The sequence below is a fragment of the Anopheles aquasalis genome, chromosome 2, assembly GCF_943734665.1.
Source record: "Anopheles aquasalis chromosome 2, idAnoAquaMG_Q_19, whole genome shotgun sequence".
Lineage (NCBI taxonomy): Eukaryota > Metazoa > Arthropoda > Insecta > Diptera > Culicidae > Anopheles > Anopheles aquasalis.
Window position 1 is genome coordinate 39,907,501 of NC_064877.1, and position 15,000 is coordinate 39,922,500.

Consider the following 15,000-nt stretch of genomic DNA (forward strand, 5'->3'; position numbering starts at 1 on the left):
AATATTCTTCAGAAATTCACGAATATCAATATTAATCGAATGCTAGCGATTGTGGATTTGATTGTGGTAAATTGATTCCCGGGGAAAAACCTTGATCCACTCCAAAGGTGTCAAACATTCGAATCCTCCAAGCCGTCTTCGATAAAAAAAAACCCCAAAAACCTATTCCCCTGTTTGTCACCGCGCAAAAAAGGTGAAGGCAACAGCAGAAGCCAAGGTTAATGAACCTTGCCATGCCGAACTTCTGGGTCCAGCTAACGTCGCTTTTCGTTCCCCGACCTCTGCCCCACCCCGACGGCGACAGAGACGGAGACGGAAGAAGCCAAATCTTCGACGACGAATCCCTGTTACAAACACATGCACATGCACGGATGCACTAGTATGCAGTTCACTCGCACGGGCAACGCATGTAACTCCCATCGTCCCCTATTTCCGTCGTCACAAATGCATTTCTGGTCGGTGCAGATTGCAGTTCGTTGCAGCTCGAACCTTCCTTGCCTTCCTTCGAGTCACATTTCCTTCCATCTCTTTCTGGTCACCGCCGCACCGACGAGCTGCATCGACTCTAGGAAACTCCCGGGGGGGATCCCAGGGACATTTCTCATCGACACCACACAAGGGGAGGGGACACCGCCATCGCCATCGCCACCGTTACCGTGATTGCATCGGCATCATCAACGGTGGCGGGCTCCTTTTCGGGACGGTCTGTCCTTTTTTCTTTTATTAGCTGAAAGAACGGAACCAGAAGCAGCAAAAGAAGAAATAGAAGAAGTAAACGAAAAACCATGGCCACATGTGAAAGACACACACGCAGACGATGGTAGCACCATATGTGTGGTGGAAGCTCACCTTTGCCGGTACGCCGGCCGATTCGTGTCATCGCTGCACGATCCGTGTCATTGCCTGCTGCCTGGCCGGTCGTCTTGCAGGATATTCCAGCGATTTCCACCGCCTGCTACCAACACCAGTGAAGCGAACAGAAAGAGATGGAGAGAGAGAGAGAGAGAGAGAGAGAGAGAGAGAGAGAGGAAGAGAGTACATTGCATACACGGATGCATCGGCTCCTTGGACGAGGAGAGTGCATTTGCATTTGGCCACCGCACGTGAAGCGACCGCGAAACACACATGTGACCGGGGTGCTAAAAGGGAGGAAAAACAACAACAAAAAAATGTCGCCCAAACACACACTCGCACACCAACATACTGCACTCTCTCGGGACTGTCACCATCACCGCAAGGTTTTGGGCACATCACGGAGGACGCGAAGGAAAGAACCGCACCAGCGTCAGCGCCAGCGCCAGCACCAGAAGGCTCTCATCAAAATTTTAAAAACTCACGCCACCACCACCATCACTTCTTTGCCTTTGCAGTGGCGTCAGGGATTTTTTTTGTGTATGTGACGCATCGTGGGGATGGAGGGTGCAAAGTGGAAAGCGAGCTGCCCAGGAAAAGCGAGAGAAAAGCAACGACGTTCGACAGAGTGATGAAGACGTCAGACGAGGACGTCTCGCGGTCTGCCCTCGCCTTCTCCTTCGTTGCGTTACTGCGCCCGGTTTCGTCCTTTCATTAGCCCTCAGGCCTCCTCCGAGGAGAATTTCCCTAATCCCCCCCCCCCCTCGAATGCAGAGCCGATTTGCGGCACTTTTCCGATGCAGAAAAGTGCATCCTCATCCTGAGAGCGTGAGCAAAATCACCCGGGAAGCGGAGGACGAGTCGTCGCGTGGCGTCTAGGGGCTGGTCCTGCGCCAAAGCAAAAAAAAATGGAAAATGAGAGAGCGAGTAGAAAAACATGGAAAGAAAACGAACGAAAAACCGAAAAAACCGAACCGAACGAGTGTGATGCGGCGGTGCTGCAGCCAGCACCAGTCTGCAGCCTGCAATGTGAGGACCCCGGAGGGAAATTTATACAAAAGTGCATCAGCACATACACCCACACGTGCGAGCGTGGTCCTCCTCGGGTGACGGCGTTGTGTTTGTAACGAGGCGCAGGCTCGTGTTTTAGGGAAAGAAGGGCGCCTTCACTGGCTGCCCCCCCCTTTTTTTTTTCGAAGGAGCCATAACTTACATCCACCCCCATCCCGGGGTGGGGGTGGGTGGTAGCGTCAACCACAAAATGCACTCCCGAAAACGTTGCCCGCACACACGCGCATCGGATGCACCGTCGGCTGGGTGGTTTGGATGCATTACGCGCTTGGTGTGCGCTCTTGATATGTTTTGTGCACATGGCATGCCACATGCATGCACGTTCGAATGCATATATCTGAACTCTGGGTCCTGGGACTGGTGGAATGGCAGGTACGGAAGGAAGGAAGGAGCTTCGGTGTCACGCCCCTGGGGCAGGTAGTAGGGTCTCAATAGCCCCTTTTTTGACTTTTGCTCAAACGAGGAATAACCACAAACCACCAGCGGCGGACAGAGAGTGGTGTACCGCGGTGGTGCACTCGGTTCCGGTGCACGCCGTGCGTTGCGTGTCTTGGAGGGTGTCCTTTGGGTGGACCCTTTGCTTCCAGCTCTCCTTCCTTGATTTCTGTCAATATTTTCTGTCAATTTTGTATTATTCGACGTTCGCGCTATTTAACCATTTTGGAAGTTGGCAGCGCTGCTGACCTTAGCCGCCTTCAGAGTTTATGTGACAAGCGAGGAAATCAAAGCAAACCTCTTCCAAGCCTAAGTAGTCCGATTCCAAACACAGATCGATATCATGGCTTACTAAACCGGATTTGTCCCCGTTGTGCGAAGAGCCTTTGTGGAGGGACAACAACAAATGGAGAAAAAAAACTCCACACACCAGGAAGGCCCCTGGGGCCTTTAGGGGCCACTTGCATTTCCCTCCCTACTCCGTTAAGCCAAACCAAGGCACAATTGACAGCGGGACCGACGGGGCTGGTGGGAGACGCCACATAATAGAAGTACGTCCAGTACAGAATGCATCGCGTAACCTCCGCTCCACCAGCACCACCACCATCATCATGTAAAGCCGCCATATGCAGTGGGCAATCAACATCAACAAAAAATCTATGTTCCGGCTGACAGAACCAAAAGGGGGGGGGGGGGGGGGGTTTGGGGTGAGAGCCACACGAAGCAGGCAGGTCCCTGGCACAGGTTACATATGCACAAAATTATGCCCGTTTTTTAAGAAAAATACAAACAAAACACACTCACAGACAGAGACAGGAGACAGAGAGACAAAGAGCGAGAGACAGAGAGAGAGAGAGAGAGAGAGAGAGAGACACGTGGATGCAGAAACGATGCAAAAATTGCATCGCGTTGGGCCACTCCGCCTGTGTGCATGGTGTGCATGCCGCCGCCCCAGGGACCATCACTCCCTCTCTTCCTCTCTCTCTGTCACTCTGAATGCACACATTACGAATGCATTTTCGTCCGGCAAACGGCCCGGGACGGTCGGTGGGACCGGCTGGTCGCAGGAATAAATCGCGCCCGCCTGTGTGTATTTGTGTGTGAGCCCTCCTGTCCCCCTCCCCCTACTCCCACTGGCTAGTTGATGTAGCCGTGCCGTGGCCATGCGCCTCTGGCATCGTCCACCACCGTGCTGCAGCCGCTGCTTCCGTCTTGTTGTCCTCCGTTGATGCAACCGGGAAGATACGAAATAGGACGCCCTGCGCTGGATGAGGAAAGGGGTGCGGCCACTGTGCCTAGGAGGCTTGGTCAGTGAGTCAGGCCAGTCCCCTTCAGCTCCGACTTTCGTCGTCGTCGTCGTCTTCGGTTGCAATGCAAACTGTTTGCACTGCTCTCGAATGGTTCCGTGTCCCTGGCCCGGTCTGTGACCGAAAGGACAGGGGGAAGACGGGGGCCACAAGGGGTTCTTCAGCTACCCATCGCACCTCACCGCTCCCCTTTTGCAATGGTGAATGTGATTGCGATTTTTTAGTGCGCCAAAAACGCGGCCACACCGCGAATGCACCGGCGCGAGTGCAGCACGGTGGACTGGAGGCTTCCTGGAGCGACAGAAACGATGCACCGAAAAGTGCATATGCCACGAGTGTTGGTGTGTTTGTTGGCTTCGTTGCATTCTGTCGTCCAGTTCCCTCAATGCAACAACGGACAGACGGACACGGTGTGTACGGTGACACACATGCTTGCATACTATCTCTCTCTCTCTCTCTCTGAAACACACTCACACAAACAGAGGAACAAGGACGAATCCGAGGAGGGAATGTAAAATTCATCTACCAAAAAAAAAAAACAAAGAACGCACGAAAGACCCTTCAAAGGATGCACTTTTCCGGTGCCTTCCGTTTTTTGATGGTGGACCCCTTGATTCGCTTGGTGTGCGTTGATGGTGGTGTGCGCAGAGCAGGCTATGATTGCGACTACTTGGTTACGTGGTGTTCCTTGGTTTTCCCCCTTAAGAATGAGGCTTTCTTGGGACGGTGCGCGGTTCGTTCGTGGTTCTTTTCGGGGTGGCCAAGAGAGGAGGGCGTGTGGGACAAGATTGGTGGCTATTAGCAGTGACAAGGGTAGCCGGGTATGGAGAAGACTAGTGCTACCATCGTGTTACAAACATTTTGGAATTGTAACACGATTGGGCAAATTCAACGTTGGAACGATTCCTCAATTGAAACATTTAGAGTTCAGTTACTCCTTTCGTTTGTTGCAACATAAAAACCCATTTGAAGTAGGGAAATCCGCAAAGGATTCGGAGAGGATATTGGCCATTCGTCCACAAAATAATGTCTGTAGTAGTAATAAACAAAACAAAATAATGTAGGAGTAGATTTTTCCAGGGATTTTTTCTTGACTGATATTCTGGCAACGCGTAAGCATAGGCCAACAGAAATTCCTTAAAATGTTAAAAAAAACACAGTTTTTTCAAACTGGGGGTCATTTTGTTGGTAGTTTCTTACTTTTAAATTCAATATACAACAATCATTGTGCTAGACTAAATAATTTTTGCTCATCTTAAACAAACATCATCTCTAGACATTATGTACATTGAGTTTTCTTTATTAACATTACTCAGTAATGATGAATTTGGTCCTTTTCCTTTTGATTAAATCATTGATGTATATAATGCTATAAAAATGTCATGAAGTGTAACATTATGCTTAGGAAAACTCTTAAACTTCTCTTAGAAAAATGGTGACACCTATTCTGGCACAACCCCTTCTGTACGATTACCAAACACCGAATGGCCTTCGCCCAGCACAGCACGATAAACAGACACATTTCACAGTGCATTGTCAAAAACTGACGAAACATGCTAAGCAGCTAGATACTAGGCGTAGAGAAGTGGCCCACGAGACCTCTTTAGGCCGCCCCAAACCACTGGCCATCGACGTTTGTGCTTGTGCTAATTTCAATTAGCAATCTCATCCAAATTACATTCTCTACAACAACCCGTCTCTGTGTGTCCGAAGATGCATCACTTCCTTTTGTCATCCTCCTTACCATCCGCTAGCACCATATCTAATCTTCCAATATGGCCGAACGGATGGCGCATTTCAGGGGGCGTTTCTAATGCCAAAACGGGGTGGGAGGGGGTAGTGCGCCTCTTCTTCTAAACACGCACCACGCACCAACGCGGACGCCATCGAATTCAACGAATCAGGTGCACAAAGGGGGAACAAATGGAGAACCGAAAACCGGTTTTTCGTGCACTGGACCGGGGAACCGGTTTGTACAGCCCCCCTTCCACCGTTCTGATGATGATGGTGACTCGTGTTCCGACTCTCCACCAATCACCATCTTTCTAAACACAGCCATCATGTTGCCCAAATCGCACGCAACGGCGGCTAATGATTTGGATTCGTTGTCGGATCGGTTGTCGCTTTCGATGACAGTAACGAGAGTGCCGAGTGCCTTTGATTGAAGCAACAGCAGTGATAACAATACAGGCGACAAACGATTGATAACAGAATGCATAGTGTTTAACATCACATTTACAACGTACTAAAGCAAATGAAGGAAGCGACAGTTCGGTTCTCGGCCAGATTGTGCCAGGTTTGCATTTTCCACGCCACCAGCCACCCCCACTGTTGATTACGCAAACGTGCCGCACCACACCAAGAACTGGCGACATTCCTTGGTGGCCAAAAGTGTCATGAGTTGCGCGCGCTCGCGAACCATTTGTTGGCCAACATAGGATTTCGAGGAAATGGCCAAAGCCCAACTAGTGGCCAGCAGCAGCAGCTTCGTCGGCCCTTTTTTTTTGTTTGTTGTTACCCCGTTCCCTGTCGATTCCGATTCCAATTCCCACCGAAAACCGGCCAAGCCGTGAGGCAATGCTGCGTCGAGTCGAGGGAGTTCTCGGAATGATGCGACCACCACTTGAACCCACCACCCCTCGCGCCTCTCTCTCTCTCTCTCTCTCTCTTCATGGTGTGTCATCGCGAACGTCATTCAAACACACGACCACGACACGACACAAGACGGTGGTTCTGGTTGATGACACGGGAATTTGGGCCAACAACCGAACAAGAGGCTTCACAAAAATCGACACGTCTAGACACACGTCTTCCTTCCTTCCTTCCTCCTTGCAGCAGCACCGTTGCATCACCAACCGCAGTGCATCGCGACGATTCCTTTATCACGGTTGCAACCCTCGCGAAGGGGTTGCTTTTGGGGCGTTGGGTTGTAGGGGTTGCATTTCGAGTGTCCTCCCTTTTTTTGGGGTATGGGACCGTCTCTCTCTCTCTCTCTCTCTCTCTCTCTCTCTCTCTCTCTCTCGTCTAATTCGCGGGAGAAATGAAGATGCAAGCGCTCGTCATAAGAAGGATGCGGATGGTGAAGTCGTCGTTTGATGCACTTCGTTGTCGACGGCGCGTCTCTGTTGAAGTCAACGCTCATCATCTTCATCCGTATCTTTGGAACGGTTTCTAAGGCACGCCACCGATACGTGGCCGATTGCGCTGCGTTCCTCCGGGCCACAAAGAAGCGAAGACGGACGTTGCCTTCCCATTTCTTGTAGAGAAGAGTGACAGACACACAAACCAGAAACCATGAGACGTCCATGGGGGGGGGGATGGAGTGTAAATGGCCATGAGTGTAACCCCAAAAGCACAAAGACATAATCACAACGCCACCACCACGAGGGCGATAGCTGGCGGTGTCCTGGAGCTGTCCAGCCTTGGCCCGGCAAATGACCGACCACGACCCACTCTCTGGCGGGGACGGGACGTACAAGACGCGAGGTGACGCAGAGATAAGAAGATCCTTCGATCGCCACAACAGAGAATAGCTCTCTCTCTTTCTCACCCGCTGGGTTCGAGTGTTGCGCTGGTCAGTAACCTGATGCGGGGCCAACCGACATCATGGTCACTAGCGGAGCGGGTTCGGTTCGGTTGGGAGCGACCGGTTGGGAGGAAACGCGTTTTATGATGCAATTATCACATCACACCACTTCACGGTCTCACCCCATTCGCTCTCGCTCTCTCGTGGCCCGATTGTTGGTTTTTTTTGTGTCCGTTTGTTCCCTCTTTTCGCCTTGGAACGCGGCGTGGACACCGATTGGACCAAAGCGGGGAGATGTTGAAGATGTTTTTTTTTCTCGTCGTGAAGTGGTCAACGGAATCGATCGATGCATTCGTCGTCGTCGTCGTCGTCACAGCACCCCGGGAATCATGTTTCCATCGCAACGCGTTCTAAGCAACCTGGTGGCAAGATGGTGATGCTAGAGGGCACGCAGCTTCTTCCGGTCAATGCTCACCGAAACGGGCTCATCGGAAGCTCCACAGGCAGCGACTTTCTTAAATAAACTAGGAAGCGAGGTCATTCCGGGGGTTTTTGAGGATTTTTTATGTGACAAAATCATTTAAGGCAATTTTTTTGGTTGGATGCCTTATAAAACGTAACAACCTTTCAACAATTTTACCATAATTTGAGCAATTTTTGGTAAAAAAAAATACACCAATTGCATTAATTTCCGGGAGGCTTGTCTTCGAAAATATGTATTTTGAAATATCCATCGTAGGGTCTACGGTCTACTGTCTATGCTGAATGATTAGAAACATACAGATCAGATACTGTTTGGATAGATTGTTAGTTTTCCCTGGTAGTCCCGTAAAGTGTTTGTTACATTTTCCAATTTTTCTGTATTGGTAGCAAAAAAAAAAAGAATTAAAATATTGAGGTTTTATACGGTTTTGCTTGGTCGAGTTTCACGCAATTACTTAATCAAAATAATGAACATTTTTCATGAAAACTCGGTGGGATTTCCTGGTAAATAGAGTACGGATTAAGTGTTTAAAATTACAAAAGGGTCGATCCAGTAATGGTTTTTTAATGGTACGATGGACACTTGAACTTTGAAAATGTTTGTTTTTGGTAAACGCGCTTTAAATTAGTGTTCAAAAATCAATGTCGTTGTCAATTTATCTTCGATTTATCCACAAATTTTAAATAATAATTTTGAAAGAATTAGAACTTATTTAAAAGACACATAAGGATTAGTGTCAATTACATAGTTTTTGGTGTGGCCAGCTCAAACTGTAGTGAAGAGTCGAGTTCTCTGCATCTTTTCGCATCAAATATTGAATGACACCAGAAGGTATTAACCATAAATTATGTTGACACGAAACGCTGGCTGGTTGGGAATTTCCAACAAAATGTCATTTCTTTTAAAGCGAAAATTCTGCAAAAAAAAAACGACGCTGGTGTCGTTGCGCGAAGCACTGCGTTTAGGGCTTCTGGTTTGCTGCAGTTTCGTTGCACCGAATTAGGGCAAGTGGGCCTCCAAAGTGGCTCCTGACTGCCGTCAAGACGTGTGCCCCTCCCTCTCTTTCCTTCCCTCTTCTCCCCCGCCTCCGTACCGCCAGCTCTCTAGCATCCTGAAGCCGTTAAGTCCTGGGCGGGTTGGTTCGGGGGATAGGTGCTTTCGTGCTTCATTTTCGCCACCCACTCGCTATCGCACACACCTACAGACACAGCCCTCCCATCCATCCCCCCCCCCCCCTGCACACACATGCTCTCCTTCGTTGGCCCTTGATTGGGGCTATTTTTACTGACGTCCTGGCCCCTTCACCGTCTTCGAGCGGCGGCGCGGAGTGTCACCGCGCGAGACCGCGACACGGGACTCCCTCTCCGAGCCTCGTTGATCGTCCTTGTGCGCTTCATGGCGGCGGCAACCCCCCACCCTCCTGTCTCCCACACACAAACACACTCACATACACATGAGTACACGGGCAGTCAAGAGAAAAGGATGCATGACGGTTACCCACACCGACATCACCGCCGTCCGAGTGGCACTTGGTTTCTGGCAGGCGAAAAATTTTCACCAGCAAGCCTCTCACCACCCCCCACCAAGAGGATACCCCACATTACGCCTTCCATCCTTCTTTTTTCACTCGGTTAGACAATGAGTGCACGACGAAAGGATGAAGGAACGTCCGGGAAAAGTGGAAGTGTGGAAATCGTCCGAAACGGCAGCAGATACGACTGGCGTAGGCGAAATTCGGGATGATGGTGTCGTTGGATGTGTCCAAAACGGTCACCACAGAATCGAAGCGAGAAAACTGAGGAAATCATCTTTGCGTGGCACGTGGAAATTAATGAAAAATCACGTTTGATGCTCGTGAAACTCGAACGCGATCCGAAAGAACATCCTTCCCGTCGATCGAATGGAATCAATGACTTATGTTGCTTCTCTCTGTCTCTCTCTCTCTCTCTCTCTTTCTAGCAGGCCAAAACAGCGCCTATCACCCACGGTAAGCGGTGGCCGAAAGGCGTACACCGAGGATGGACTGCAGAGCGCACTGCAGGACATCATCAGTGGGCGGCTCGGCACTCGCCGGGCCGCCGTCCAGTACGGCATCCCCCGTTCGACGCTTCGCAACAAGGTCTACAAGCTGGCCATCGGTTACAAACGTGGACTCGGTGGCATTGGAGGTACCGGCACCGGCGTAGTCTGCCCCGATGGTCTACTGGACGATGACGATGATAAGGATTCGCAGGACGAAGAGATGAAGGAGGCCGAACTGTTGGACAAACTGCCACATCACGTGCTAGCCGAGATGGTGCTAAAGATGTACGATACCGCGGCACGCCACGAAGCGACGGCCACACCACCGGTCACCGTCGTACAGCATCGTGCCACTCCGGAACCGGCCATCCTGGAAGCGCTCGCCCTTAAGCAACACATCCAGTCACCGACCGTTATCGGTGGCACTGGCAATCGACCTTCAGCCGCCCCAACGCCAGTAGCAGCAGCAGCGCCACCACCAGCGACCACACCGACCACGGCACAATCATCGTCCCCGTTGGCTGCGGCCGCCGATTCCACCCTGCTCGACCCAAACCTGCTGATGCAGGTGCAGCGTACGCTCGCGGTGATGGCCAGTGCCCGGGCACAGGTTTCCGGTGAAGCACAGCAAGTGCTAACCGAAGTGCCGGATCTGCTACGCAAACTGATCGAACAGCAACAGCAACTGGCCGATCAGATCAAGCTCGTGAGCGCCCATGCGCTACCGTCAGCAGCACCCGGCACACCGTCAGCCCCTAACCTCATTCCGGCCACCATCAACAACAACAACAACAACAGGAACCAGAACTGTTCTCCGTCTCCATCGCTGAGTGCGGCTCTGGGCGCCAATGGAATACCGACCACACCACAGCATCAACCGACGCCAACGTCCACGCTCGATCCATCGTGCTATCTGCCGCTACTGCAGCAGCTACACCAGGAGCGCAAACTGCGCACGATCTCTGCCACCGGCGGTACACCGGACACACCCGTCTCGCTGTCCTCGATCGAGCTCGATCGAGAGGCACGAGATGGTGCGTCCGCGGACGATCCACAATCCGTCATCCTCAAGATTCCGTCCTATGGTCGAGGGGTTGGAGGGGTAGCGGCGGCGGCGACGACGGCAGGTCCACCCCTACCACCAGCGCCCCCCGGCATCTCACCTTCACCTTCGATCGGTCCAAAGAATGGTGAAATGGAGCATCATCACCATCACCATCACCATCATCAGCGGCATCATCTGCAGCAGCAGCAGCATCATCATCATCACGGTGCTCTGACGTCACCATCACCACCGACGGCTGCTGCTGCGGCCGTACTGAGTAACCTCGTCGGTGTTGGTCCTGCCGGGACTCCTACCGGAACCGTCCGGAACCATCAACACCACCTTCCACACCTGCCACATCCGCATCACCTGCAGCAACATCCTTCCACTAGTCCTCAGGCACCGCAGACGGTTGGCAACAATGGGACCACGGTCAGTGCCGCCCAGCAACAACCTTCCCTTGCCTCTTCCCTTTCCTCCTCGTCACCACTTTCCACGCTGTCGGTTGCGTCTTCGGTTCCGGATCCGCGAACTGCCGTGCCACCCTCCGGGAACCACCATTCGCACCCATCACATCATCTCCCGCACCATCAACCGCATCATTCCGTCATTTCACCCCCGTTGCTAAACCTGGGCCGGTCCGCCATGAAGCCCGTGCCGGACGATACCGCAATCTCTCCGCCAGCACAGTCCACCACACCCGGAGCGGCCACCGTACCATCGCGTACGACCGGTTCACCGATAGCCGGCAACAAAGCGATGCTCTCCGTGCACGAGGTGATCGTACGCAGCATAAGCGAAAACTTCCAGAAACACCAACAGCAGCAGCAGCAGCAGCAGCAGCAGCAGCAGCAACAACAGCAGCAACAACAGCAGCAGCAGCAACAACAACAACAACTGGGAGCTGAAAGTTTGCTGAAGCAACAGATGGAACAGATGCAGAAGCGTCCCAGCATCTACGTGAACCGATCGCTCGGTGACATTTCGCACTTTGGCGGTGGGAATGCGGTGGCCGCGGCAGCTGCCGTCGCTGCTGCCGGTCTCGGTACGGTCGGTGGCGCACACCTAGCGGCGGCCGCGGCCGCAGCAGCTGCTGCCAACAACGGCAACAACGGCAACAACGGCAACAACAACAACACTGGCACCGGTGGTAAGGGAACGCGCCCAAAGCGTGGCAAATACCGAAACTACGATCGGGACAGTCTCGTGGAAGCGGTGAAAGCGGTCCAGCGAGGGGAAATGTCCGTCCATCGGGCCGGTAGCTATTACGGTGTGCCACACTCGACGCTCGAGTACAAGGTGAAGGAACGGCACCTGATGCGACCGCGCAAACGTGAACCAAAACCCCAGCCAGGGCTGGACGGTGATCATCATCATCACCATCATCATCATTCGCACCATTCGCGGTTGGGTGGTGCCGCGTCGAAGGCGGACAGTTCCGGGCTGCGATCCGGGCTCGATGGTGGCAAAGGTGGCAAAGCGGCCACACTAGCGGCTACTGGTGGTGGTGGAGGGGCGGGTGCAGGCAGTAAAGGCACTTCCGGTGGTCACACGAGTAAGAATCATGCCACCGGGGGGCAACACCGTGATGCCACAGTGGCCGGTCAGGCACCAGCGCAGCAACCACCGTTTGGACTCGGTTCACCGAACGGTGGCCTCAAGATGCCCGGTATGTTCGATGCATCGGCGATCGCTGGCCACGCCGCCGCCGCCGCCGCCGGTCTACCGTACGGTGCTTCGTCCTTCTTCTGGCCACAGGCGGCAGCTGCGGCAGCCGCAGGATTCGGTGGCCTTCCCGGAGTTGACTTTAGTGCGCGTCAGCAGGCTGGTGGTGGTGCGGGTGGCGATGCGGCCTCTGCTGCTGCTGCTGCTGCCGCTGCCGCTGCCGGTCTGTTTGGATCGAGCTCGTTGATGCAACGGTTCCAGCAGGAAGCAGCAAGCGCCCTATCACCGGATGGTCGGCATCATGGTGGCAACAAGTCGGCGCTCGGTGGCGTCAATGCGGTCGGATCGGCGGGAGCTGCGGGGTTACCGAAAGGGAGCACGGTGCGTGAGATGGCCGAGCAGCTGTACGATGGTAGTGGTACGAACGGAGGCTCCTTTCTGGACGACATTATCCGGCACAGTCTCGATAAGAAGCCGGGTGATAGTGCGCTGTTTGATCAGCTGCTCAAGAGTAACCTCCGATCGACGGTTTCACCACGGGATGGGATGGTGGGCGATGGTACCGGCGATGGTCTTCTGTTGGCCAAGGGTGGTTTGAAGCGAGCGGCCACCAGTTCACCGCTTGGTTTCCATCCGGAGGCGGCACTTGTGAAGCGAGAACGGGCCAGTCCGGGTGCTTCGTCCACGTCGTCGACCGGTAGCAGCAAACCGAGCTCACAGCTGTCCCTCGGAAACATGGAGCATCTGATGAGGCTGCGCGAGAACCTTTCGTCGATGTCCGCGGCGCACCTTCAGCGGACCGCGATGGAGGAGCTCAACGGTGGCCATCAGGTGCTCGGTTCCGCGGGTCTCGATCGCCACGATCAACACTCGGATGGCGGGGATTCGGATGATGTCGGTGTCGGTGGATCTTCGCGATCACTTGCCGGCTTGCAGCAGCAGCAGCAGCAGCAGCAGCAGCAACATCACCTCCATGGATCAACGCACCATCATCAGGCGGCGCTCAGTCTGCGCCACAGCCTCAGCCAACATCATCACCTCCAGCAGCAGCAGCAGCAGCAGCATCATCAGCAGCAACAGCAGCTCCGTCCACCGGGGATCACCGGCGATGACAGCTCGTAGGAGCGGTTGTGGCGGCGATGCATCTGCTAATGGTCCATGGTGCAGGTGAGGCCACCAACACCACCACTACCCGCCATCCAGAATCCCTATTAAGACACTCTGCCTCACTCTCGAAGAGCTCGAAGGAGGTGACGGAAGCGGAGAATCGTATATAGTTCAAATACAGTACTCGTAACAGTGTAACGCGTGACGGTTAGTAGTCAAACAAACAAAAGAAAAAGGGCGAAGAAGAAAGTAACAAACACAAAGAAGGAAAGATGAACGTGAGGGAGAGAGAGAAGAAATTAGAGAAATAGTTGGGTAAAACGGAACACAAACCAAGCCGATAACGGAGAGGACGAAGTGTTAACAATTTTATCCATTTAAGCAAAGTCGATCGACCACCAACAGGGTACAGGATCGAGCTACACGAGAGTGTTTCTAAAACCTATTCTTATGGGGTCTCCCAAGCAAACAAACAAAAAGAGAACGGGGTGACGACAGTCTACACAGGACACAGGTTCGGGGACGGGAAGAAGGATACACCGAAACAGAGATGGCAAAGCAAAGCATTCTTTTTATTCAAAGAAGATTCCCGGCGGAAGAGTGGAATCAGTGAAAACCATCCCATCTCCTACATCATCTGCTGCATCATCAACCACGATATGCACGATCGTGAGGCGCTCAGCTTCCACAGGACGATCAAAAGAGAGAGAGAGAGAGAGACAGCGAGAAACAAGTGGTAACCGACAGGGAAATGAAGGGAAAATCGCGCACTAACAAACTGGAACAAACACAGACACAGTTTCCCGTAGTCGTAGCCAGCAAATACACACAGGGAGCAAACAAGCAGAAGAGGAGCGTCCTTGATAGAGAGTAACGTTTTAGACAATCGACAAATAGGCTTCGGTGTGAACAACACTCTCACACCTTCATCTCACAAGTACACAAAAAAACACCCACATACACACACCAACATCACAAATGTCCATAATCCATCGTCATGACTAACATATTGCATACACCGGCATAGCATCGCAGGAGAGAAGCTCCAGTAGTAGCAGCAGCAGCAGCAGCAACAGAATCGCAATAGAGAGCAAGAACACTAGAGGCAATAGAAGAAACCACCACCACCACCACCAAACCACCACCATTATCACGACCAAAAACATACGGAGAATCGAAGTTAAGAACGAAGTTGGAAGCGCCTGCCTTCCCACGCTTTCCCCGGCTGCTGGCCACGGACGGAATTGGTGCTGGATCAGCCTTAGTCGTCGATCGTCGATCACCATAGCCAGACAAAGTCTACAAAGAAACAAACACACTTGGTAGCATTTGAAGCATTTTTCCCTCTGGAGGCCCACCTGGAACCCCCTATCTACTCGATCGAGGAGAGCGAAGAAGCGAAGAGAGCGGTGCGAAGGAGAGAAGCGTAACCGGAACTGAACTCTGTAATTACAATTTTTGGATAACTTTTTTAGGCTTTAATCTA

At 52.6% G+C, this 15,000-nt stretch overlaps 1 protein-coding gene across 9 annotated transcripts in view; it reads left to right on the top strand.

Annotated features, from left to right (window-relative positions):
* LOC126571209 (mushroom body large-type Kenyon cell-specific protein 1) overlaps positions 1–15,000 on the top strand; it is an 86,737-nt gene that overhangs the window by 62,725 nt on the left and 9,012 nt on the right. For 7 of the 9 annotated variants that reach the window (XM_050229527.1, XM_050229528.1, XM_050229529.1 and 4 more), the window contains exon 8: positions 9,635–15,000. This exon is cut by the window's right edge and continues 9,012 nt beyond it. In XM_050229527.1, the coding sequence (XP_050085484.1) occupies positions 9,635–13,529 (3,895 nt within the window). In that variant the 3' untranslated portion in view covers positions 13,530–15,000. The remainder of the gene's footprint in view (positions 1–9,634) is intronic. The other 2 variants (XM_050229530.1, XM_050229531.1) reach the window with 1 other exon arrangement.